This window comes from Jaculus jaculus, chromosome 2 (assembly GCF_020740685.1).
Source record: "Jaculus jaculus isolate mJacJac1 chromosome 2, mJacJac1.mat.Y.cur, whole genome shotgun sequence".
NCBI classification, from domain to species: Eukaryota; Metazoa; Chordata; class Mammalia; order Rodentia; family Dipodidae; genus Jaculus; species Jaculus jaculus.
The window spans coordinates 138,939,121-138,964,219 of NC_059103.1; the positions used below are offsets into that span (position 1 = coordinate 138,939,121).

Consider the following 25,099-nt stretch of genomic DNA (forward strand, 5'->3'; position numbering starts at 1 on the left):
GATGACAGTGGGGTGTTGAAGTCACCCTCTACAATTGTGTTTGGTGTTAGCTGTGACTTTAAGTCTAATAGTGTTTTTTTTTTTTTTTTCATGAAATTGGGAGCCCACATGTTAGGTGAATATACGTTTAGGATTGTAATGTCCTCCTGTTGGAGTGTTCCTTTAATCAGCATAAAGTGACCTTCTTTATCTTTCCTCACTAATATTGGTTTGAAGTCTATCCTGTTAGATATTAGGAGAGTAAGCCTGACTTGTTTCCAAGTCCCATTTGCTTGAAATACCATTTTCCACCCCTTTACACTAAGATAATGTCTTTTATTGAGAGATGAGTTTCCTGGAGGCAACAAACAGGATCCTGCCTTTTAATCCAATCTGCAAGCCTGTGTCTTTTGGTTGGGGCATTGAGGCCACTGATATTAAGAATTATTTTTGAAAGGTATGTGTCTATTCTCCACATTCTTCTTGTTTACTAGTTCTCCCTGATTTTCCTTTACTTGCTTGTTTTAACTGTATTTAAGTATGGTTAACTTTTTCCTGTTTCCTCATATGTGTGCTTTTCTTTCTCTTCAGTGTGAAAAATTCCTTCCAGTGTTTTCTGTAGAGCTGGCTTAGTTGCCATAGGTTCCTTTAGCCTGTTGTTGTTGTGGAATATGTTTATTTCTCCTTCAATTTTCTTAGATAGCTTTGTGGGGTAAAGTAATGTTGTTTGACAGTTGTTATCTTTCAGTACTTGGAATATATCATTCCAAGCCCTTCTGGCTTTTAATGTTTGTGTTGAGTAATCTGCTGTGATCCTGACGGGCTTGCCTTTATATGTGAGTTACTTTTATCTCCCTAATTACTTTCAATATATTTGCTTTGGTTTTTGTGTTTAGCAGTTTAACTATAACATGGAGAGGAGAGATTCTTTCCAGGTTTTTTTCTGTTTGGTGTTCTAAAAGCTTCCTGTATTTGAATTGGCATTTCTTTCCCCATTTGGGGAAATTTTTCTTCTATTATTTTGTTGAAAATGTCTACTAAGCCTCTGGATTGAAATTTTCTCCTTCTACTATATGATGAATTTTTATTTTTGATCTTTTCATAGTTTCCCAGATATCTTGAAATTCCAATTCATACCTTCCTATTAGCTTATCTTTCTTTATTTTGGACTGTATTAGATCTTCTACCTGGTCTTCCAGTTTAGATATTTTGTTCTTTCCTTCATCCATTCTACTGGTGAAACTTTCTACAGAGCTTTTATTGACTGACTGTGTTTTTCAGTGCTAGAAATTTTGCCTGGTTTTTCTTTAGTATTTCTATTTCCTTCAAGAGTTTGTTTTCTTTTTTAATTCCTTTGATTTCTTCTTTGAGTTCTTTGAGCATAAATAAAATATTTTTTAAAACCTTTTTCAGGCATTTCATCAAAATCAGTCTCTTTGGGGGGTCATTGCTGGTGGATTTATAATTTTTGGTCGGGTTGTATTGTTTTGATTCTTTTTGTTTCTCATATTATAATGTAGTGATTTTTCCATCCTGAATTGATTCGATGCTTGGGTTTTTTAATTACCTGTGGTGCTCTTAGACTTGGAAATCCAACTTTATGTACCTTCAGAATAGGAGTTTAAGGTGTCAAGTGTAGCTTGTATACTCCAATCCAACTAGAAAACTAATCTTAGGTGTTGAGTTTGCCTGCTATTTGGGTATTCTAGTAGGCTGGGTGGAGCAATTTACTAGCAAAATTCTAAAATTCAACTAAGCAGTATACACATTTAATAAAAACCAGCAGAGAGTATGCAAATGTGGGGATTGAAACAATGGATAACCTTATAAAACCTAAATCCCTAAGGGTGTGTGTTGCTCTGCACCCTTAATCCTGTCTGCTGGGAGGTTGAGATTTCTGTTCTGAAATGGGTTCCAGGTCAGTCTGGGTCTCAATCAGACTCTTTCCCCAGTAATAACAGAAGAAAAAGACAAAGGGCCTATGAATCTGAAAGCAACAAAGGCAACAATAGGTTACCCCCAAATACAGCTTAATTGAAAATGTTAAAGCCATCCATGAACCCATAACCTGACCTGACATGGAAAGAGAGATAAGCACTTCCAGTGCAGGCCTATGTACCTGCTTTTTTGTCATTCAGCCTCATTATCTTTTAGGGTGGCTTCCAAACTCACCAATACTGAGTGCCCACCTCAATCCCTGTATGTTATGCTGTGTGTGGAGCTGGTGTTCTAATCAAGTGTGCAGGATGCTCTGCTGCTGGGGACTGAGTGCTTTCTCTGGAGATTTGTGGTTCTGAGAGTTGGGGAATGAGAGAGTGTGGGAAGCCTGGAGTTGTACTGGAACTGATCAGCTGGTCCCATGTGTCCCTTTCAGGTTGATGAGGTTGGAAAATTCCCTTGTTTGTTCTGTGCTCCTGCAGCTGGACACCAGGCCAGGTGAGGCAGGTGTGAGGATCCATGCAGGCCCTAAGTGCCTCCAGGGGATTCTGGCGGGATTCCCCTTCCTGGTAGATCTTGGTCTCTTCTGCTTCTTTGCTGTGGCTGATAATAACCTTATACCCCTTCACTTTTCAGAACAAAAGTGTATTTTGCTGTAATTTTCCTTAAATCCCTCCCTAGGCTGGCTTGATGTGACTCCTATGCAGCCATATTACCAGGAAGTCCCTGACATCTCTTAGTCTCTAGATTTCTGTGTTGGTCACAGTGTATCATCAATTGTATTGTAACTAGGTTGTAACTAGGTTTATAGAGGTTTGTTTGTTTATAACACCTATATGAGCTAAATCCACACTGATAATGCCAGTTATCCTTATTCAGCACAATCTGTGATAGCTATCTGTCAGATCTCAGAAAGTAACAAATTTGTCAGGAAGTCAGTCTTTTGGTGCATGAAGCATAGTTTGGACTTTGTAGTTGGTGAAGTTTAAGAATTGTTAATGTACTTTATGATCCAGAAACTGATTTTGAGTAGTGTTTAGGGTTCAGTTTGCTAAGACTAGCATCTTCTATAGGAAAAAGAAAACTATTCCCATGTGACTTAATTTTTCTTTCTAACAAAAAGATCTTTGCAGTTTCTTCAGTGGTTGGGGTCAGTTAACACAAGTCATATGATTCATTTGTAATCTAAACAAAGCAATTTTGAGCTATAAAACGTAAAATTTTGGTCTCTATGTGCATGGCAATACTCATAGAAATTATACAGGTACTGGTAACTGACATTTGCCATCTCAGGAAATTAAGTCCCAAGAAATTAAATTTACAGCTATATGTAAATTTAAATCTATATAAACATCTCTACTTTCCTTTGTTTATTGACCTCATGCAATCAATGAAATAAAATATTCTGAAATCCATTGTTTCTTTTATAATTAAAAGAGGAAACTTCAGCACAGTCTTTAAAATACACAAGATGTTTTTTCCCAAATAAAATCCATTTTTCATCCAACATTAATCTAAAGAAAAATGAAACCTGTAAGTTTTTTAGTTACTAATTTCCTCCTGCTATTTATAAACTTTCATATTTTTATAAACTTTATAATTTGTGGACTTGAAGTTGTACTACTTTGATGCACTAAAATGTTTGAACTCAGATTTGCACTATGATTATAAAAGTAGAGAAATAGTAGACGTCTCCATAACCCAGCCTCTTTCCTCCATCTCTCAATCACCCTGTGTCCCAGGAAATTGAGTTATATTTTATTCTTCTTTTCTTTCTTTCCCTTTTGGGAATATAGTTGCCTCACAAAATAGAAAATAAAAACATAGATATTTTATTTGACCTTGCTTAATTTCTGATATATTTTCTTTACATTTGCTTTATTTTTAATAGATCACTCAGAATATATAACATCTGCTTAAAACATTGGACCAAATAAGTTTTATCAATATTAATCAAGAAAGCAATTACAATTCGGGAAAAAAAGTACAATATAATTCTTGTGTAACCCATCACTGAATCACTGTGAAGGGACTTATGTCTGGAAAGCTTTTAATTTTTCTTGTAAAGTTCCTTGAAACAGATGTGAAAATTCACTCATCTCCCACATTGTCTAGTTCAAACAGCTGTAAATTATTTCATGGATTACACTTGAATGAAATGAAAGTGCTGGGATTATTTTATCTAGGCAGCTGTTACTTTCTGAAATCAAAACATGTCTTTCCGTGGTTAGTTCTTGGTTATTTGCCATTGTATAAAGATAAAATGCTCACATCTTTAGTCATAAATTAGTTCCTTTTTCTTATTAGTGTTCTTGTGAGTCAAAAGATGTCTCATGGTTTTATAGTTTTACTTGTTATATTTAAAATAAATCATTTCTTTGAGCTTTCTATTGTGAATAGAAAAGAGGTAGTGTTCTTTCCTTTAAAAGTTCAAAATGTAATATTCACGGAACCCACTCACTTCTTTTTTTCTTATGGTGAAAGTTAAGTACAGAAAGTATCACTGCTTGAGTTCAAGTGCTAGGATGACAATTATGTAAGGTTTTCTCAGCCAGCTGGTCTATAGCTCCATTCTAAACACCTTCCCTCATTCCCTCTGTCTACCAGACATCTGTAAGGGTATCTTAAAGATAGCAAGTGTGAAACCAGAGATGTTACCCTTTCGTGTATTTCTGAGAAGTGATAATGTGGAGAAACTTACTCAGATTTCACAGTCATTCTCTACTTCCTGTTGGATCTCCTCTGAAATTACTTTTGGATGTATTTCTTTCCTTTCTTCCAGTTTCTCGAAGTTCATGTATGCACTGCTGACACTGACTTTTCCTTCTATCTCTCTGTCTCTTCTTTTATTTCCTAGTGTCTAAGTGTAAGTGCAACAAAATTATTCTTTCGAAAACCAGTCTGCGAAGAGTCCTGTAAAAAATCAATTTTGCAAACAATTAACTGATGAATCCTACAAAGTCCTATAGCCAGCATATGCCAGTGAATGCCTATTCTGTGCTGAACACTCCTCTAAGACACGGATCACAGAACTAAATGAGAAAGACAACATTGATATTTGAAGAGCAGAAAGGAAATAAATTAAAAGGAAAACAACACATGTGCATCTGTGCTTTATACTTGTATTTATGTTTATTTTATTTTATTTTTATTTTTTGGTTTGTTGAGGTAGGGTCTCACTCTAGCACAGGCTGACCTGGAATACACTATGTAGTCTCAGGGTGGCCTTGAACTCACGGTGGGCCTCCTACCTCTGCCTCCCAAGTGCTGGGATTAAAGGTGTGCCCCACCATGCCTGGCGTATTTATGTTTAAGTATAAATGTATGTGCGTTTACACTAGTAATGATGATGGTTTTAGAAAAAAAAAATAAATCCACATTGGATGACAGTGACTGAAGTAAATGCTCTTTGTAATGGAGTCAACTAATATAAATATATTTACTTCATGAAAACCATTCTTGAATATATTTAGTAATTTCTTTGAACATATTTTAGGAACACAAGTCAGTTTAGTGTATAATATAGCTATTAATGTATTTGTGAAATACATATCTATACAGTACTGACTAAATGAAATCAAATATTACCCACAAATTGCAGCAACATTTAATTTTAAATTTTGTAGTGATTATATTAGAAAAAGGAAGGAGAAAGTAAAATTAATTTCAATAATCCAATAACCAATGTATCTATATTATTATATCTACAGAACATATAAATTTTAAATTTTATATTTTACATCTATTTAATTTGTATAAATATTTAAAATCTTTTATGTATTTTACTTTTTAAAGCATTTCTCCATTTGAATTAGTCATATTTAAAGTGCTTGGCCATGATAACAATTCTATACAATATTGAATGGATTGACCATGTTACATATATTTTGAATATTTGGATGAATGTATAATTGTATATTCATAAGCAAAAATACATTAATTAGAAATGCTTAAGCTCATTTATTGAATATATCAATTTAATATGTTTCAATGATGAACATTTTACAGATCATATCATTCATAGTTTTATGTTCAAAAGTATATTCTTAAATTTTTTAAATTAATTTAGAAAATTATTTATTTGGTAAGTTGATTTTTAATTTTCAAAACCCTGAAGTTATGTTTCTAAACAAAATGGATCACATTATCTTCCTTCATGATCTGAAATCAAACTGTTTTCTAAAGTAGATTGGTTAGCTTCACACGTCTCAGATTACAATCACATTAGCTGTGCAATTTCCCCAGAGTATTATACACGTCCATATCACTGTGCTTTTATGTTCTTCCATCCTGCTTCGAGGTCTTTTTTTCTTTTTTATTAATTATTTATTTACATTTATTTACATACCCAGTATGTAAACAGCACTACCAGTTGCTACCATCCTTACCCTTATCCCTGTCCCCCTCCAAAGGGACCCTACTCCCTGGGGATGCCAATCATCCCATGGGGATTGTGAGTAGTGCATTGTGGGGGCAGCCATCAGTTATGGGGAAGAGGCAATGTTTCTGTGCATAATGTCCCAACTCGTGGCTCTAACAATCTTTCCATTCCCTCTTCCATGAAATTCCCTGAGCCATGTTGGGTTCGTTTTAAGTCTACTTCAGTGATGGGCTCTTAGGAGCCTGGGGATCTTTCGATCTCTCGTTTGGTAGGTGTTGAGTGTCCTCAGTGCCTATCTCCTTCACTCTTGTGCTGATAGCAGGTTTACCAAGGAAGCAGTACTCTTGCTCATTTTCCTAATTCCTCTATGGTGTCCTGCTGCAAGGTTTTTTATACCTGTCTTGGCTTATATACTTCTACTGTCCTATTACCTAACAACCATCCCTCCTGATGATTTATCACCAGTTTCATTCAGAAAAAATGAAACTATTCTGCGTAACTAAAACAAAACATTTTTAACTGAAAGCATTAGATATCTTGGTAGGTTGAAAGTAAGTGTCATTTCTGGCTACCAACTCTTAGATTCTTGCTGTAGCTGTGGCTTGGAGTTGGTTATGGCTGCTCAGAAGTTAGGAAATTTCTTCAGATCCTCTAGAGTAGAGCATTAAAAATGCAATGGACAATGCTCATAGCTCCTGTGGCCTATCCAATTGCCACTGTTTCTGCAGAAAATTAATGGTTCTACCTTCTGAGTCTTCCAGTGAAAGTAGAACTTTGATGCAGCCTAAACCCCTCACCAAGAACCTGGTCTGAAGAGCATGGACAATGTGGTTCTTGGCTGTGTAACCCCAGGAAAGCAGGGAAGCATAGAAAATGCCAAGAGATAATAGCTAGCATTTTAAAAAGAGCTTTATTTTTTGATTTTCCATATGTTTCTTATGGCATTTAAATCATTTCTTTTTTTCTAGGATATGACTGATAACATTTACATGATATTTATCTTCTTAGCACCCTTCCCTAATTCACTAGACAGTTCAGTTCTAAAGCACTAAAATGAGAGAAATATGGAGATCTACCTCCCTAAAACACTGTTTAAAATCTGTTCCAGTCTCTGTTAGTATTGACAAGTTTGTTAAATGCATATTTGGAAGTCTTCTGATGTTCATTGTCCAGTATATAAACAAAGGTGTTGGGGATGGAGCAGTTTGACTCCTTATTTGGCTGGTACTGGATTCTTTCTTGCTACCCTACTTGCTTATGGGCTCTCAATCCAACATCCAGAGAGCACGGTTTGCCAGCACCAGCCTTCTTGAACACTCCATGGATGTAGTTAGACAACTAGACAAAGACTACTGCTGGTTGCCCTGGATCCTGAAGGAGTCTCACCTAGGCCTGTTGGAAAAAGTTTGAATCAGATTGTTTGCTAATACAAGCCTCAATGGACTCTCCATGACCATGAAGCCACTTCTACCTTGGTCAGAGGGGACCACTTCCCCTGATGGTTTAACAAAGGGACCACTATGAATGATGCTAAGAGACAAGGCTGTGATTGGTCCAAAACACAAGGCTCAATGACTTTAAACAGTGATTGGTCCAACTGTCCTTTCTTAGGTTCCAGATTGCTCAGGTTCTCCCAAAGAGTGGGCAGGAAGATGCTCTCTTGCTGCCTCCCTTTATGTTGTAGCATTAGGCTCAATAAAAAGCTTCTCTTAAGTGGTCTGTTCTTGCTTACATTCAGTAGTGTGGGCTGAGGCAGTAAAATAAACCGGAAGCAGCAGAGACAGTAGAGTAGCAGTGGCAGCTGGGCAGATGGCCGGAGGCAGGGCAGACTGAAAGCAGTGAGGCAGTGAGCTGCCTAACTGGGAAAAGTGACTAGGCTATAGTTTTGACAGCAGCAGCGGATACCCTGTGCCTCAACTATCCTGCTAGCAGCAAAGGGTACCAAGACCCTGGATCCTCCTGAATGGCCTGGTAGGTGCCCGTCTTCCCAATGGCCCTGACCCCTAATCCCAAGCACCCCAGCTTCAAAGTGCAATCCAGCAGTGGTAGGTACCACTGAGTAGTCCTGCTTGGTGGCCAAGTTGTGGAAGGAGACAGAGAGCCATCTTTTTGAAGGAGTGAAGGAAGAGCTGAAGTGGTGGCGAGTGACCAGGGAAGGAACAAAAGAATCGGTAAAGAGAGAAAGAGGAGGGAGAGGAGAACTTAGGCTAAAGAAGGATACGAAGCTGTAAGGACAGAGTAGAGAACAGAACATATAGGCTATGATGGTCAGAAGAGTTCCAGAATGCTGTCAAGTGTTGGGACCTGGAGTCTTAGAAGCTAGAAAGGATACTTTAACACTAGTCTCTGCCAACAGAAGACCTCTTAGAAACAGATTTGAAATATGTAGTATAATACTTCTGCAATACTCTGGATCATCAGACAAAAACAGTTATTCAACCTTAAATATTTCCACTAATGCAGTGCTCACATCTACTTCACAGTATCAAATATGCTTTTGATATAAGTACTGTGGAGTTGTGACCCATAAATATATATCCCTTTCCTACCTCCTATTCCCTTGCTGGAGTCAAGGAGGGACCTCTAGCATTGTGTCATATGACAGCCTTAAGATATTTGAGGGTTTCCCCTGTGGAAATAATGAGAACCACTTATAGAAAAACAACCAATATTTTTCAATTTATTCAGACTCCCAAGGAAGTTACACACTGTCATGTGGGTTTTTCAGACCCTCACAGACAGGAAATGGAATGAGCAAGCTTACAGTGGAAAGTAGGAGAGTGGGTATTTCAAGTGTGTTGGGATTGGAAGTTGTTGGCATGGGGAGCCTAGATGCAGGCAAAATAGAAACAGATGGCTATCTGTGACTGATTCAGAGGGCACAGTTTTCTCTTTCTGGATAGCTATAAGTGGGAAAATGGGGTAAAAGGAGGCAAAGTGGTCTTTATTAGCCCAATCCTGAATGTTTGGGGTCACTTGCTGGGGAAGTTGTGGGTCTGTGCTCTAATGTCACACATGTTCTACCCATTGTCAAAGTGCATATTGTAGATTGTCTTAATTTCCTGCTGTGATCATTATCTCCCTTGCAGGAGTTTTCTCAAAATCCAAAGGCACATTTCCTTCTGTGAACAGAGCTATGGTCAGATAAGCCCCTCCTTGTGCTTGTGAGGGAGCGGCAGGAATGGGGGTGGGGGTGTCAAAGCAGATCACGAGACGAGAGGAAAAGTGGCACAAGGAGAGATGATTTCTTTATTTCTTTTTTATTTTTTGGTTTTTCGAGGTAGGGTCTCACTCTGGTCCAGGCTGACCTGGAATTCACTATGTAGTGTCAAGCTGGCCTCGATCTTGCGGTGATCCTCCTACCTCTGCCTCCTGAGTACTGGGATTAAAGGCATGTGCCACTGCGCCCAGCTAGAGAGGTGATGTCTTTAGCTTGGCAATGTAAAAACACTGGACATTGGAGTACCACTTTCTGAACCCCAATGACAGTACATCCTGCTTGATAACTTGCAGTTTCAATTTTTTTAAATTAATTTCTTTTTTGTTGTTGTTATTGTTTGTTTGTTTGTTTGGTTGGTTCTTTTAGGTTTTTTGAGATAGGTTCTCAGTCTAGCTCAGGATGACCTGGAATTTACTATGTAGTCTCAGGGTAGCCTTGAACTCATAGAGATCCTCCTATCTCTCTACCGCCAGAGGGCTGGGATTAAATGTGTGTACCACCATGCCCAGCTCTAATTTCTTTATTTATATGCAAACACAGAGATATAGACAGGGAGGGAGAGAGACCGAGATAAAGAATGGGTGCACCAGGACCTCTCGCTGCTACAAACAAACTCCAGGCACATGTGCCATTTTGTGCAACTGGCTTTATGTGGGTCCTGGGGATTGAACCTGGGTCTTTTGGCTTTGCCTACAAACATCTTAGTGGTTGAGCCATCTCTCAGTTTCAAATTTTGAAATATGAATCCTTGCTGAACATGGTGGTACACTCCTTTAATTCCAGCACTCAGGAGGCAGAGGTAGGAGTATCACTTTGAGTTTGAGGCCAGCCTGAGACTACATAGTGAATTCTAGGTCAGCCTGGTCTGAAGTGAGAACCCACCTCAAAAGAAAGAAAAAAAAGAGCAAAATATGAATCCTGAACACATAAGCCTGGATTGAGGTTTTCTGTAGGAGTCCTTATAGTAAACAGAAAGTTCTTTAAGGTAAAATGATCATGAGGTTCCTTCCTTTTGAGGGCAGAACGTGCAATAAAAGTTACGGGTAATTCATGAGAGTTTACATGCTGAGGACAGGGCTCATGTTTCAGGCAGTAGCCATGTATACCTCAGCAACCATGAGATCAGGAAGCAATCAGCAGAAACGTCACGTTGTGAAGTGCCAGGACCAACTCTGCAACCAGGGTTAGGTGATGAGGTTTTGCTCAGTTATATCTTTAAGAGCTTCTCCAGATGGCTTATGTACAAGTGGACAAAGGGGCAATTATAATAAGCATTTTGAAGCTGGCTTTGTTGAAAAATTCCTTTTTGGGTCCATAAGGTAATGAAAAATTGAACAAGCAAAGCTTGGCATCACTGCCTTCATTTTCCCCTGATTGTCTATTCATCTATCAATTATCTACGTACCTATCTACTTACCTACCTACCTACCTATCTCTATCATCCCCTTCAAGCATCTTATGTTCACTTTGACAGCACCCTGTTCCATGGCTCCAAAAGTTGGCTAAACTTGTCAGTGACCTTTTATTCCAGAAATAATGGGATTGCTATTAAATATATGGTACAAGATGCAAAGTAACCATTAGTGATCAAACAACCCACCTCTCAAATGAGGATAATTATCTGTGATGGTGATAGCTATACCATGAAAGAGGACATCACCTTATGAAAACCAGATGGTTCTCCTCAGGCAATAAGGACTTCTTAAAACCACCTTGCTGAGCCAGAGCTGGACAAATGATCAACCAAACTTCAAGTGGACTATGACTGCTTAATTACACGGGCTTCTGTTCCTCTGCCCAAATTCATCTATTTAACTCTAAAGTCCATGTAAGTGCCTAGATCTGTGACAGACTTGAGGTCAGTGGACTCCTTCACCTTCCTTTCCTCAATGTGCTACACTGATTAGCTCTCCTTCTCTGCTTCTCACTCCTCCTCTCTTTGGGATGTATGGTCACGTCTACTCTCAAAGGACTCCGGAAGCTGGAGCTCTTTGCAGAAGCTCTAGTAACACTCTGACATCGGGTTGACTGTGGAGGGAGTCTGTTTACCAGCTTTCACATTACACATTACAGAAGGAGAATTCATGTTCTAAATTGAGTTGTCACCATTATGGAAAAGTTAACATACATTATTTCTAATATCCAGATAACCCTAGAAATATTTTGTACTGTCTGGGATGAATCACAGTCTTTAGTCTATCAAAAGATAATTATTTGCTTCCTCATGAAGAATTGTGTCATTAGTAACAGATTATATCTTGGCAAAATGTTTAAGAACTTGATGTCTTTGCTGAGGCTGAAAACAAATCAGTGGAATTCCTTTGGAGAAGCTTTTATGATGGTGAGACAAAGAAGTAAAAAAAATTATGCTCATTGAGGTGGTTTGAATAAGATGTTCCCCATAAACTCATGTCTTGTAAATATTTGTTTGCCATCTGTTGGCAATTTGGGAGATGGAGCCTTGCTGGAGAAGGTGTGTTGTTGGAAGAGGGCTTAGGGGTGATATAGCCAGCTTCTCTTTGCTAGAGTTCAGGTTTTGCTCTTGGAGCTGTTTTCCACCTGCTGTTAATGTCCAGTCTCTGTTCATACCATACTTTTCCTTGCCCTCATGAAGCTTTCTCTTGAGACTGTACACCAAAATAAAAACTTTTCCTTCTATCACCTGCTTTGGGTCAGGTGCTTTGTCCTAGCAATGAGAAGGTCACTGCCATAAAACATTGCACAGGAAGTGTGCTGGTTACTGCTAGAAACCACACTTGTGGCTTTTGGCCTTTGGAACTAATTTGCTGAGGCATGTGGAAGGATTTGAAACCTTGGCCTACGAGATGCCTTGCAGTGCTGAAGACAGAGTGTGATGAAGCATTTTGGTCATAATTGAGAGACCTAAATGCAGAAAGAACTATGAACCGTGGGGTTTGGCTTGTAGGGAACAAAGAGCTTTGGCCAGACTGGGCTTTGTGCAAGAGGCTAGCTACACTCACTCCGCCTGTGTCCTGAAAACTTGAGCATGGTTGAATTTACAAGAAATGGGATGGTGTAAACAGAAGGATATGGCACAGAAAGTAATAAAATTCAGGCTAAAGACAATTACAATTACCCTTTGATGTGATTGTTTTATTGTTTTTTCTTTTTTTTTTTTTTACCACTATTGTTATTGGACCAGCTGCTCTGCATTAGGACAACAGAAAGAATGCCCATTTTTTATTGAAAGTAGGAGGCCTGGATGCTGAAAGGGTGTCCTTCTTTTCCAAATCAGCTTTATTCCTCAGTAGATTAACAAATTTGCAGGAAGAAAGAGTCACTGGATTTGGAACGTGGTTCTTGGAAATGGCCACTGGGTAATGTGAGGCATGGTTGTTGGAGTCCCTGTGTGGAGCCCAATAGAGCCATTAGGATGGCTGTGGGTTGCAGTAGAGACCCAGTCGAGATGCCAAGACTATGGGATGGCTGCCAAGGATGTGCGTAATGAGAACCCCGGAGACTTTATCGTGGGTCTCAGGTGGACGTGGGACTGCAAGATTTGATGTTTGCCCTGTTTGTTTCAGGTCTTGCATTGGTTCAGTCTTTCCTTGTGCCATCTTTGCAGTGTGAATGTTTACCCTGTGCCTTTGTGTGTATTTAGTTTTACAGGTTCACAGTTAAGAGATTTGGACTGCTTTGGGGATGCTTGAATGGTGTTAGGATTGATAAACTCTGTGGAAAGTTTTAAAGTTGGACAGAATGCATTGCATTTTACATAATGGGTGGTCATATGTTATTTTTTGAGGGGGGTCAGGGGAGGAATGTGTTGGTTTGAATCATGTCTCCATAAATTCTTGGGTTCTGAATTCTTGTCCCCAGCTGATGACAATTTGGTAGATGGAGTCTTGCTGGAGGAGGTATACTGTGGGGTATAGAATTAAGGATATTACAGCCAGAGCCCCCTAGCCTGAGTTCTGTTCACTCTCCTGCTGCTGTTTTTTACCTTCTATTGGCAAAGAGGTGATACACAGCCTCTACTCTACCATGCTTTTTCCTCTGCCATCATGAAACTTCCCATCAAGACAAGACTGTAAGCCAAAATAAATACTTTATTCCCACCAGCTGCTTTGGTTGAGTGCTTTATCCTAGCTATGAGAAGGCAACATTCATATTTTATTAGAACTGAATCACTAGGGAATTTTAGAACTTTTAAGTTTTTTTTTGTGGTTGTTGTTGCTTTTTGTTTTTTGAGGTAGGGTCTCACTCTAGCCCAGGCTAACCTAGAATTCACTATGGAGTCTCAGGGTGGCCTCGAACTCACGGCAATCCTCCTATCTCTGCCTCCCAAGTGCTGGGATTAAAGGCTTGTGACACCACGCCCAACAACTTTTAAGTTTTTACTGAAGATCTCTGAACATTAAGAGTGGGCTTCGGAGGCTCCCCCATGGTGCATGGTTACCATGTATGCCATTGTTCTTAGCCAGACTAAAGGAAAGCTTGAGAGTGCAAGAAGTGATACCTTCAGGTTTGTGCTGGCTAGACTCTTTTGAGTGGGGAAGCTGGACACCAGCTACCTGGAAGTAGAATTGATTTTGGAGTATATTTGGCTTCGTCTGGGTGGCTCTGCATTGGAAACAAAGGCAAGACATGGAAGCAGGTAACTGTTGGCATGATCCTGACCTTTTGGAACTGGTTGCTCTGAGGATATGGTTTGGCTTTTCTGGATGGATAAAGCAGAAGCTGTGGTTCTCTGTTCTGGCCTTATATATGTTCTATTCTTTGTCTGTTTGGGCCACAATTCTTTCACTATTTTGTCACCCATAAACTCTCTCATATAATTTGCCTCCAACTGAGGCAAGATAGAAAGACAGTTTAAAGTAAGTGTGAATGGGAGAGGAAAGGAGTTCCAAACCTCAGGATCTAGCTTATGTTTCTTGCTGGCTGACAATCAAGAACTTGAACACAATGAATAAAACCAGGTTGACCTACAGAAACCATATTTCCTTTTTCTCAAAGCGTGACAAATCATCTCAGTCGCCAAGTTTATAGATCTATAGTGACTTGGGAGACAAATCTCTAGGCATGTTATGAGGGAGTTTCTAGATTAAGTTAATTGAGGTGGGATAAACCACTCTGAGCGGTATCATCCCATGTGCTGGGGTCCAAGACTGAATATAAAGGAGAATGGTAGCCGAACACAGCATCCTTCACTCTCTACTTCCTGGCTGTGGGTTGAATGTGACCAGTGGTTTCACACTCCTACTGCCAGGCCTTTCTTACAATGATGGGACTCTATCCTGAGACCTGTAAGCTGACATGAACCCTCTCTTCCTTAAGTTGTTTGAGGTCAGGCGTTTGCTCCCAGCACAGTGCAAAGTAATGAATATGAAGAGTTAACTGAAACACAAGAGTTAAAATGAAAAGTCAAATAGGTGTTCTGAGCACACCATGTGAGAAACACTGACAAACATGTCAACTTATTGACTAACTATGAATTCAAAAAGTACAGCGGTAACCCTCATTCCTTTGATAGCCAGACCAAGTAAATATGGGTTCCTTAAATCTCAATCATAACTACAAATATTAAGTCTCAAATCACACCTTACATATCACACAGTGAGCGTGTGTGTGTGTGTGTGTGTGTGTGTGTGTGTGTGTGTATGCACGTGCACTTCAGAATGGCTACAGAGGGTTAAAGGGGCTACATTAGCGTGTAAGGAGTTTAAATAGGCCTAACTAAGAGGCAGAAGCAAAAAGGCAACAGGGATGCAAGGAACCTCTATAGGACTAAGATAATGGACCCTGCTGGAGCCCTGCTAGGGACCTTCCAGAGGCACTGCTGCAGAGTCAGGGCAATAGGTACGAGCTAAGCTTTGGGGTTATTGAGCTGAAAATGTGATGTGCAGGACTGTGGAGGTGGTAGAGTGAAAGATCATGTCCGGACTGATGAACATGCAGACAGATGGATGGCAGGTCCGGATGGAAAAGTGGATGATGGCAGATCACAGTTAAAGTAGACAGCATCTATGGCATCTACAAGGAGGACCAAGCCCCATGACTGTGCAGAGTTCCCTGCTTCTTGGTCTCTTTGCACACAGGTGCTCATGTGCATGTTCCTGCATGTGCACACACATGAATACACCCAGAGTTGATAGATGACAGGTTAATTAGATCATCACCACTTCAATGATCCTCTTCTGATGGGGTCCAGTTGAGGAGGATGTACCCTTTCTTTTGCCATGTTCTTGGGCCTAATTTCTGAATAAGATATAAATACATCCATGTGTTCTGACAGCAACACTTTATATTAATAAATTTATAGAGTGGCACTCTGTTGAGGTGGTTTAGGGGCAGCAGAGCCTCCCAAAATAAAATAAGGGAGACACATCCTAGAGTTCGTGACACATCCAGAGTCCTTGAGGGGATCTGTTACAGTCAGGTTCTCACTGCTGGTAGGATTCACCCAACAAAGAGCAGCTTGTGGGAGAAAAAAGAGGTTTATTTTGGCTTATAAGCTTGAGGGGGAAGCTCTATGATGACAGAGAAAATGATGGCATGAGCTGAGGATGGACATCACCCTCTGGCCAACATCAGAAAGACAATAGCAACAGGAGAGTGTGTGCAACACTGGCATGGGGAAACTGGCTTTAATACCCATAAGCCCGCCCCCAACAATTCACCCCCTCCAGGAGGCATTAATTCCCAAATCTCCATTAGCTGAGAACCTAGCATTCAGAACACCTAAGTTTATGGGGAACACCTGGATCAAACCACCACTGGGTCTGTTTTTTGTTTTTCAAGGAAGGATCTCACTCTAGCCCAGGCTGACCTAAAATTCACTGTGTAGTCTCAGGCTGGCCTCAAACTCACAGCATTCCTCCTACTTCTGCCTCCTGAGTGCTGGTTCTTTTCCTCTACAACCTGACTGAAGGATGTGGATAAGATTACTAGGTCCCTGAACATAAGGCATGGGATCTGGTATTTCTTTATCTCTTAATTTACTGGAAACAACCCTTTGAGGGAGGATTATTTATTTCCCAAGGAATGTAAGTGGGTTTATTAGTTTCATGGAAACCTAATGGTGCTTGGACACCTGGTATGGATACTGGAATGACCAGCTTGGGCCCCATCTAGTAAATACCTACAAAGTACCCCAATCAGAGGCACTAGATGGGATTTTCTATTTCTGAGGACCCCTCATGCTGTATGGGGGCTCTGCCCTTGTTCCTTCTCTTAAGCTGCATATTAATCTCTTTCTAAACTTCACTCTTGATGATCTGTGGACTTCATTTGCTGAAATTGATAAGACAACAACATAGAGGTCACTGACTCAGTAGACATTTTGTGTACCCATGAATTTCTAGCACCCTAACTCCTGAGCTACAGCCCATCCACGATCTGACAAGAGATTCATTGATCTAGAACACTCCCCAGATTCCCGTATCACTACTTTCAGGAACAGGTCATGCATTTGTGTATTCTTCAGGAATAGTGCTATGGTCACCGAGGTGCAGAGTCATCCTGTCTCTGTGTTTGCACTCAAAATGGAGTCAAAAGTTGCTGTAAAACAGTCCCTTAGGGTAAGATACAGTCTGGTAAACCAACATTTTACACAATATGGAATCACTTAGAGCAGGGCACAGTATGATTTCAATACTGTGCTTACCTTGGGCCAGATGTATAGCATCGTTGATTTTAATCATATCAATACTCCTCTCCTATCCCCATCCTGATCAGCGTACCTCTTAAAGCAAAATTCATTTACAAGAGGAAATTAAAGTAAGGTAAATATGCAAATCTGCACACTTTTAAATTAATCCTTAAAGTTTAATTTTAAACTTTGCTTGATCTTTGAACCTGGTTGTAAATTCCATTCTTTGAGCATTGTAACTTCAAAAGTCACCACATATATATAGAGACAGATAAGCACATTTCTCTTTTTCCCTGTGCTTAAATCTAAAGTACATGCTCTCTTTTATCTCTATTTAATGGACTTAACTCTGCTAAATGCTGACTCATCCTGAAGTTCTTTTCTGCAGTGTAGTTGAGGTCTGGGCTTCACTTGAGTGGAGCTCCTTAAGGGGGGAATTTCTTTTTTTTGGAGGTGGATGGGGCAAAAAGACCATTTATAATAATTTATAATAGCATCACTAGAAAGTCAATTTGACTGATCTCATTTCAACAAGTGAAGCATCCCACCACATTTTTTCACTGGCTAGTCAGTCTTTTCTAATCACTATCAGGTTCCAGGTTCTGGAGAAACAAGTAGAGCTTAGTGTTATGAATGGAGGATAACATGAAAGTACTCAGATGGCCTCTCGATATCTGTTTTTAAAGACCAGCTCTTAACTGCAAGCCAGGCTGGCCTAGAACTCAATGTATAGCTCAAGATGGCCTCTACTCATCTGTGATCCTCTCCTCGTTCTCCATATTGTTTGGATAACTGGAAGGTGCCTTGCAGCCTTTTCTCTTTTCTTTTCCTTTCTGTTCTTCTTCTTCTTCTTTTTTTTTTTTTCTTTTTTTGTTAAGTAGAAACTAGACATATCATGTGTTGGTACCATCATTTCCCTCCTCTTTGCCCCTATTCCACTGAGGGCCCTTCTCAGTGGGATTGCTGGTATTCTCCATGGGTTGGTGGGTTATGAGTTGTGAGAGCAGCAGCCAGTCATGGAGGGAGGGATGGGGGCAATGTCTTTAGATATTTTCTCTCATCATATGGCTTTTACAGTCTTTTCACCCCCTCTCCTGCAAAATTCCCTGAGTCATGGAGAGTGAGTTTTTTTTCAATTTTAATTTTATGCTTTTTTTCTTTTCACAATTTTTATTAACATTTTCCATGATTATAAAAAAAATCCCATGGTAATACCCTCCCTCCCCCACCCACACTTTCCCCTTTGAAATTCCATTCTCCATCATATTACCTCAATCATTGTACTTACATATATACAATACCAACCTATTAAGTACCCTCCTCCCTTCCTTTCTCTTCTCTTTATATCTCCTTTTTAACTTACTAGCTGCTGCTACTAAGTATTTTCCTTCTCACGCAGAAGCCCAATCATCTGTAGCTAGGATCCACATATGAGGGAGAACATGTGGTGCTTGGCTTTCTGGGCCTGGGTTACCTCATTTAGTATAATCCTTTCCAGATCCATCCATTTTTTCTGCAAATTTCATAACTTCATTTTTCTTTACCGCTGAGTAGTACTCCATTGTATAAATGTGCCACATCTTCATTATCCACTCACCAGTTGAGGGACATCTAGGCTGGTTCCATTTCCCAGCTATTATAATTTGAGCAGCAATAAACATGGTAGAGCACGTACTTCTAAGCAAATGAGATGAGTCCTTAGGATACATGCCTAGGAGTTCTATAGCTGGGTCATATGGTAGATCAATCTTTAGCTGTTTTAGGAACCTCCACATTGATTTCCACAATGGCTGGATCCGATTGCATTCCCACCAGCAGTGTAGGAGGGTTCCTCTTTTTCCACATCCCCACCAATATTTATGATCATTTGTTTTCATGATGGTAGCAAATCTGACAGGAATGAGATGGAATCTCAATGTAGTTTTAATCTGCATTTCCCTGATGTAGAACATTTTTTTAGATGCTTATATGCCATTCGTATTTCTTCCTTTGAGAACTCTCTATTTAGTTCCATAGCCCATTTTCTGATTGCCTTGTTTGATTCCTTATTTAACTTTTTGAGTTTTTTGTATATCCTAGATATGAATCCTCTATCAGATGTATAGCTGGCAAAGATTTTTTTCCCATTCTGTAGAATGCCTCTTTGCTTTTTTCACTGTGTCCTTTGCAGTGCAAAATCTTTGTAATTTCATGAGGTCCCAGTGATTAATCTGTGGTTTTATTGCCTGAGCGATTGGGGTTGTATTCAGAAAGTCTTTGCCAAGACCAATATGTTGAAGGGTTTCCCCTACTTTTTCCTCTAGCAGTTTCAGAGTTTCAGGTCTGATGTTAAGGTCTTTAATCCATTTGGACTTAATTCTTGTGCATGGAGAGAGAGAAGAATCTATTTTCATTGTTCTACAGATATATATCCAGTTTTCCCAACACCACTTGCTGAAGAGGCTGTCTTTTCTCCAATGAGTATTTTTGGCATTTTTATCGAATATCAGGTGGCTATAGCTACCTGGACTTATATCTGGGTCCTCTATTCTGTTCCACTGATCTACATGTCTGTTTTTGTGCCAGTACCACACTGTTTTTGTTACTATGGCTCTGTAGTATAGGTTGAAGTCAGGTATGGTGATACCACCAGCCTTATTTTTGTTGCTCAGTATTATTTTAGATACTCTAGGTTTTTTGTGATTCCAAATGAATTTTTGGGTTGTTTTTTCTATTTCCATGAAGAATGCCTTTGGAATTTTGATAGGGATTGCATCAAATGTGTAGATTGCTTTTTGGTAAGATTTCCATTTTCACAATATTGATTCTTCCAATCCAGGAACAAGGGATGTTTCTCCACTTTCTAGTGTCTTCTGCAATTTCTTGCTTGAGTGTTTTAAAGTTCTCATTGTAGAGATTCTTTACTTCCTTGGTTAGGTTTATTCCAAGGTACTTTATTTATTTATTTATTTTGATGCAATTGTGAATGGGAGTGATTCTCTGATTTCAGCCTCTGTGTGTTTGTTGTTAGCATATATGAAGGCTACTGATTTCTGTGTATTTATTTTGTATCCTGCTACATTGCTGTAGGTTTTGATCAGCTCTAACAGTTTGCTAGTAGAGTCTTTTTAGGGTCCTTTATATATAGAATCATGTCATCTGCAAATACTGATAACTTGATCTCTTCCTTTCCAATTTGTATCCCTTTTATATGTGTCTCTTACCTTATTGCTATGGCTAAGACTTCCAAAACTATATTAAATAAAAGCGGGGACAGTGGACACCCTTATTTCCCTCCTCTCTGCCCCTATTCCACTGAGAGCCCTTCTCAGTGGAATTGCTGGTATTCTCCATGGGTTGGTGGGTTATGAGTTGTGAGAGCAGCAGCCAGTCATGGAGGAGGGATGGTGGGCAATGCCTTTAGATATTTTCTCCCATCACATGGCTCTTACAATCTTTTCACCCCCTGTCCCGCAAGACTCCCTGAGTCATGGCGAGTGTGTTTTAAGTTTACTGTAGTGTGGAGCTCTTGGCAGCTTCTGGATTTCTGCTTTGGAACTTTTGAGTATCCTCAGTGTCTGTCTGCATCACCCTGGAACAAGTTGGGGCAATTTCTCAGGCTGCAAGTGGCAGGTCAGGCTGTACCTTCCCTGCTGTTGTTGGCACAATTATACCTATAAATGACTGGTCAAACCACTAAGGTGTAGGATTAGGTTTTTGCAAGGGGGAAATACAAAATAATATCTTGTTTCACAAATTACTGACAGATACCTGAAACCTGCAGCTATTTCCTTAGTTTGGCTAGGTTTAATTTTTCTCTGTAATTGTTTGTGTTGTTGCAGAGGATCTTGATGACTTAAGAATGGAGGGAGTAACAACCCTGGTACCTTCTGGGAGCAAATTTAACCAAGGTCGTGCCACTCACCCTGCTGAACCTCAGGCCAAGGTCACACTGAATATCTGTTCAAGGTGTGCCAGGTAAAATGCATAATAGGTATAGTATTAATATACATGGTCAAGAATTTTAAAATCTAAGAATTTGGTGCAAAGAGTGTACTAGTCTGTGGTAAGAAAACCTTTTCCTCCTATTAACCTTAAGTTAACTTTGGCAAAAGAGTTAGTTTTGTGGTTTACTCTTATGCCCAATGCTACTTAGACCAACAATACATCAAAGTTTAGATTGTTTTCACTCCACAGATGGGGACCATTTTGTATTTTCTGTCTCCAAATTTCATTTGCTTCTTGCCCTTCAGTTCCTTTTTAAAAGAAGACTCAAGGGGGTTCTGAACATTCAATGCCACTATTTAAGCACCTGCCTAAAAATAAATAAATAAATAAATGTTTGCCCAGGTAGATTTTAAGGTCTCATATTAATGGCCTGCTAGACTGCCCCTCACCCTGTTCACCGCCTGGAAAGAATTCAATCAGCTTCATGCATTCCAGTCTTGGCAGCTGGAAGTGATCTTTGCATATACTGTATGTGGCCAAAGAAGTAGCTTCTGGTTTGTGCCAAGTCAGCTCCCAGGGCTGGCCTAGCAGAAACTCACCACACAGTTCCAATTCATTCTTTGGTCGGAACTAAATCTCATTTGCAAAGAGGCTTTTAAGTCCCTTTAAATGATAAAACAAGCCTTCTAACCCTTATGTAAATGGCTCAGATTAGCAGGAACAATGTACTGGCTGGCCAATTTTATCTCCCTTTTTTAAAATCTAGCTGGTCTATTGTACTGTTTGAGAGGGGATTAGCTGTGTGGTAATGAGGAGGAGGAAAGTCTAGGAAAATCAAATCAAATTTTTGTAGCTTTTCCTCTTTTGCTCTACCCCCTTGGGATTTTTATTTTAATTGTCATTGGCTTAGAAAAATAGAAAGGAGAGCATTCAGAAAAATCAAGGGATTTTTTTTTCCCCTCCAAGGCTATTAACAAAACTGCCAAAGCACAGTGAAAACACCAATAGAAACATTACTTCAGGCAGATTATACTTAGTTAATTGGCTTTCTTTATTTTTAATTAGGGCTGTGAAGAAAACTACTAATATTTATGTAGTGATATTTAGACATCCTTATTATGCAGGTCATCTATGGAAGAGGTATTTGGAATTTTGTTTTAAATGTTACAGTATGTGGGGAACATTTACAGTTAGCCTGGAGAAAGAGTGAAGGTTGGCCCTTCACAATGATTCTGTTGAGGAATGTTGGATTCATTTTCTCTGCTGATTAAGAACTAAAGGGCAAGAAAGGGTTTTAATTCAAAGTAGGAGGTAAAGAAAGAAAGCACAGCTTTTCAGGGAGGAGAGGGCTCCAGAATAAGAAAATCCACTACTCCAGTGGGAGCAGGGCTTTTATCAAATGAGAGAAGGCTGCCCATGATTAGTCAGCTTAAATGAAGATGATGGTGCTGGTTGGCCCATCATGCATCTGGACTGTGTAGGTCCTGACAGGAATTTGGGGGTTCCTCGGCCCATGTAACAATATATGCCAACCCACCAATAATTTGAGGTGTTTCTAGATCCTTGTCTTATGAATTTGAAGAATGAGTATCACAGACCAAAGGGATACAGTGGAGATAGATAGATTTTATTATAGCTTAAAGCTTCAAGAGGCAGATGAGAAGGGGGCATTAAGTTCAGAACAGAAAAGGAAGCAAGATGGAGCTCTTGCCCAGTACTACAAGCACTGGTCTGAGATGGTGTAGGAGAAGGAAAGCTCTTGCTCAGGGAGGCAAGAGCAGGTTTGAGACTCAGGGTAGGAATTTTTATATGAGCCCCATGGATGGGCAGCTGGTTTAATCTGTTTAGTCCTGATGACAGGTATCTGGATTCAGGATCTCTGGGAAAGGACAACCTTCTTAAAATCTTAATTTTCTAGGACAGGTCTTCCCAGAAGAGTGGAAGTATACCCCAGGGGGCTAGAGAGAAGGAAAAGTCATACCCTTTTCACATCTCTGACTTTCACATTCTAAGTACAGTGGTGTAGACTTTCTCCCATAGGCCCAACAACATTTCTCACTTTTTAGCCAAGAGAAAGCTATATACATTGGGTTCTTGTCGCTAAACTACCTAACCAACTTCTATTGCCTATCAGTTCCAAAAAGCTCATGAAGCCAGTCAACCAAGCCAGCCCACTGGCGGGAAAATTCACTTAAACCAAGATGTAGTAAGAAAGGGGGGGGGGGTCACCCTCTTTGCCATCTTGGGTTAAAAGATAGATAGCACTTACCAAGGGCCCTTTTCCCATTCTGTCTGCTTAGCCAAGGGAATTGTCAGTCTCCTATAATGTTTCAATAACAATGTTAGGAATGTTGGGTCCAAATTTTTGTTTTTCTCTGAATGGAATCCTATGAAAATGATGCCTTACAAAACTGTTAAAGATTTGCATTTCCTTGATGGGTAAAGGTATTCGCCATTTGGGTTTCTTCTTTTGAGAACTCTATCTTCAGTTCCATACCCACTTTTGGATTGGATTATTTGATATTTCATTGTTTCATTTTTTGTGTTCTTTGTTATAGATATCCCTCTCTAGATGTGCAGCCAGCAAAGAGTCTCTCCCATTCTGTTGTTCCCCCTCCTTGGTTGATGGTTTTGTTAGCTACACAACAGCCTTTATATTTCCTGTGGTTCATTTTGTTGAAGGTTTGCATTATTTCCTGGGCAACCAATGTTCTGTTCAGAAAATTCTACTTGTCTGAATCTTGACATGTTCTCCCTAATTTTTCCTCTAGTTGTTAAGATTTTCAAGTCTTACATTGAAATTCTTGATATATTCAGAGTTTATTGTTGTGCAGAGTAAGAGTTAAGGGTCTTGGATGATATAGCCTGGGTTTCGTCAGCTTAACTACAATATGTTGTTAAGAATCTGGACTGGTGGGCGATAGGAAAAGGATCTTGGCCATGCTACCTGGAGAAGTGTCCAGGGTCAAGAAAATAAATATCCCAATATGTGAGAATACCAAGTGTGATGGTTGGTACTGCTTATCAACACAGATGGAGCGAACAAGTCAGAAATCCAGTGCCACAGAGTAGACAAACATGGAGAAAAATTGACTATGTCCCTAGGACACTAATGTCTGTTCCCACTGATCATTTTTGTGGGCACTTGTCCTCTTAGGGAAAGGGCACATGGCATCAGGATTTAATTTCAAATCTGATTAGATTGGAGACAGTATAGTGCTGATGGATAAGGTTCAAACTCATCATTGTTGAATAGTATCACTTTAGCCATACTTTTACAGACTTTGCAACAAAATTAGACTACAAAAGCAACTTGTTTTGAAGTGTGACAGCAGGGATCTTATTTCCACACTAAATGACCTCGTGTGTCAGTCATTCAGGAAATAATGTAGAACTTCAGAAAATTGGCAACCTAATCTGTGAAATGGAGTTCACGCAATCTTGAGGTGACTCCTAAGGGCGAATGAGAAAGCTAAAATAGCTGACAAAGGGCTCAGAGCAGAGTTGTCAAGGGACAGGATTTTCTCTGGTCTTTCTGTCACTCACTGGGATCATTAACATGCAAACACTCGAACAGTTTAAAATGCTTGTTTTTCTTTTTCCATCTTTTTTTTTTTTTTTTTTGAGAAACTTACTTTAAAATGCTAAGATATTGAAGAGTTGTGTCTTCCTTACGTCAGGGGAATCTGTATGTCTCATTTATCTCGACTAACCAGGGGAGAAAATTATGATCCCTCTTCTGAAATTATGTGTGCAATAAAACAGTCTGTTTCTGTTTTGCTGTTTATGAGAGTTTTCATGGTCCTAAGATCAATTTTCCCATAGAGTTAGGAAGGCAAAATATATCATCTTTAATGTTAAGGAAACAAAGAAGCCTATTGAAAGAAAAAAAAAAAACATGAAGAAAAGTAAATAGACATTTCTTACAATAAGATATGTAAATGCTCAACATAGAAAGAATGCTTATCAACAGAAACCCTTAGAGAAATGCTAATTCAACTCATAGCATGGTATCAGCTCAGGTCTCTTCCAGTGGCTATTA

General features: G+C 39.5%; 1 protein-coding gene across 9 annotated transcripts in view; it reads left to right on the plus strand.

The window, feature by feature from the left end:
- Positions 1-25,099, plus strand: part of C2H8orf34 (chromosome 2 C8orf34 homolog) — a 420,783-nt gene that overhangs the window by 241,288 nt on the left and 154,396 nt on the right. For 7 of the 9 annotated variants that reach the window (XM_045144297.1, XM_045144298.1, XM_045144295.1 and 4 more), the window contains one exon: positions 20,952-21,087. In XM_045144297.1, coding sequence (XP_045000232.1) covers positions 20,952-21,087 — 136 coding nt within the window. The remainder of the gene's footprint in view (positions 1-20,951; positions 21,088-25,099) is intronic. The other 2 variants (XM_045144292.1, XM_045144294.1) reach the window with 1 other exon arrangement.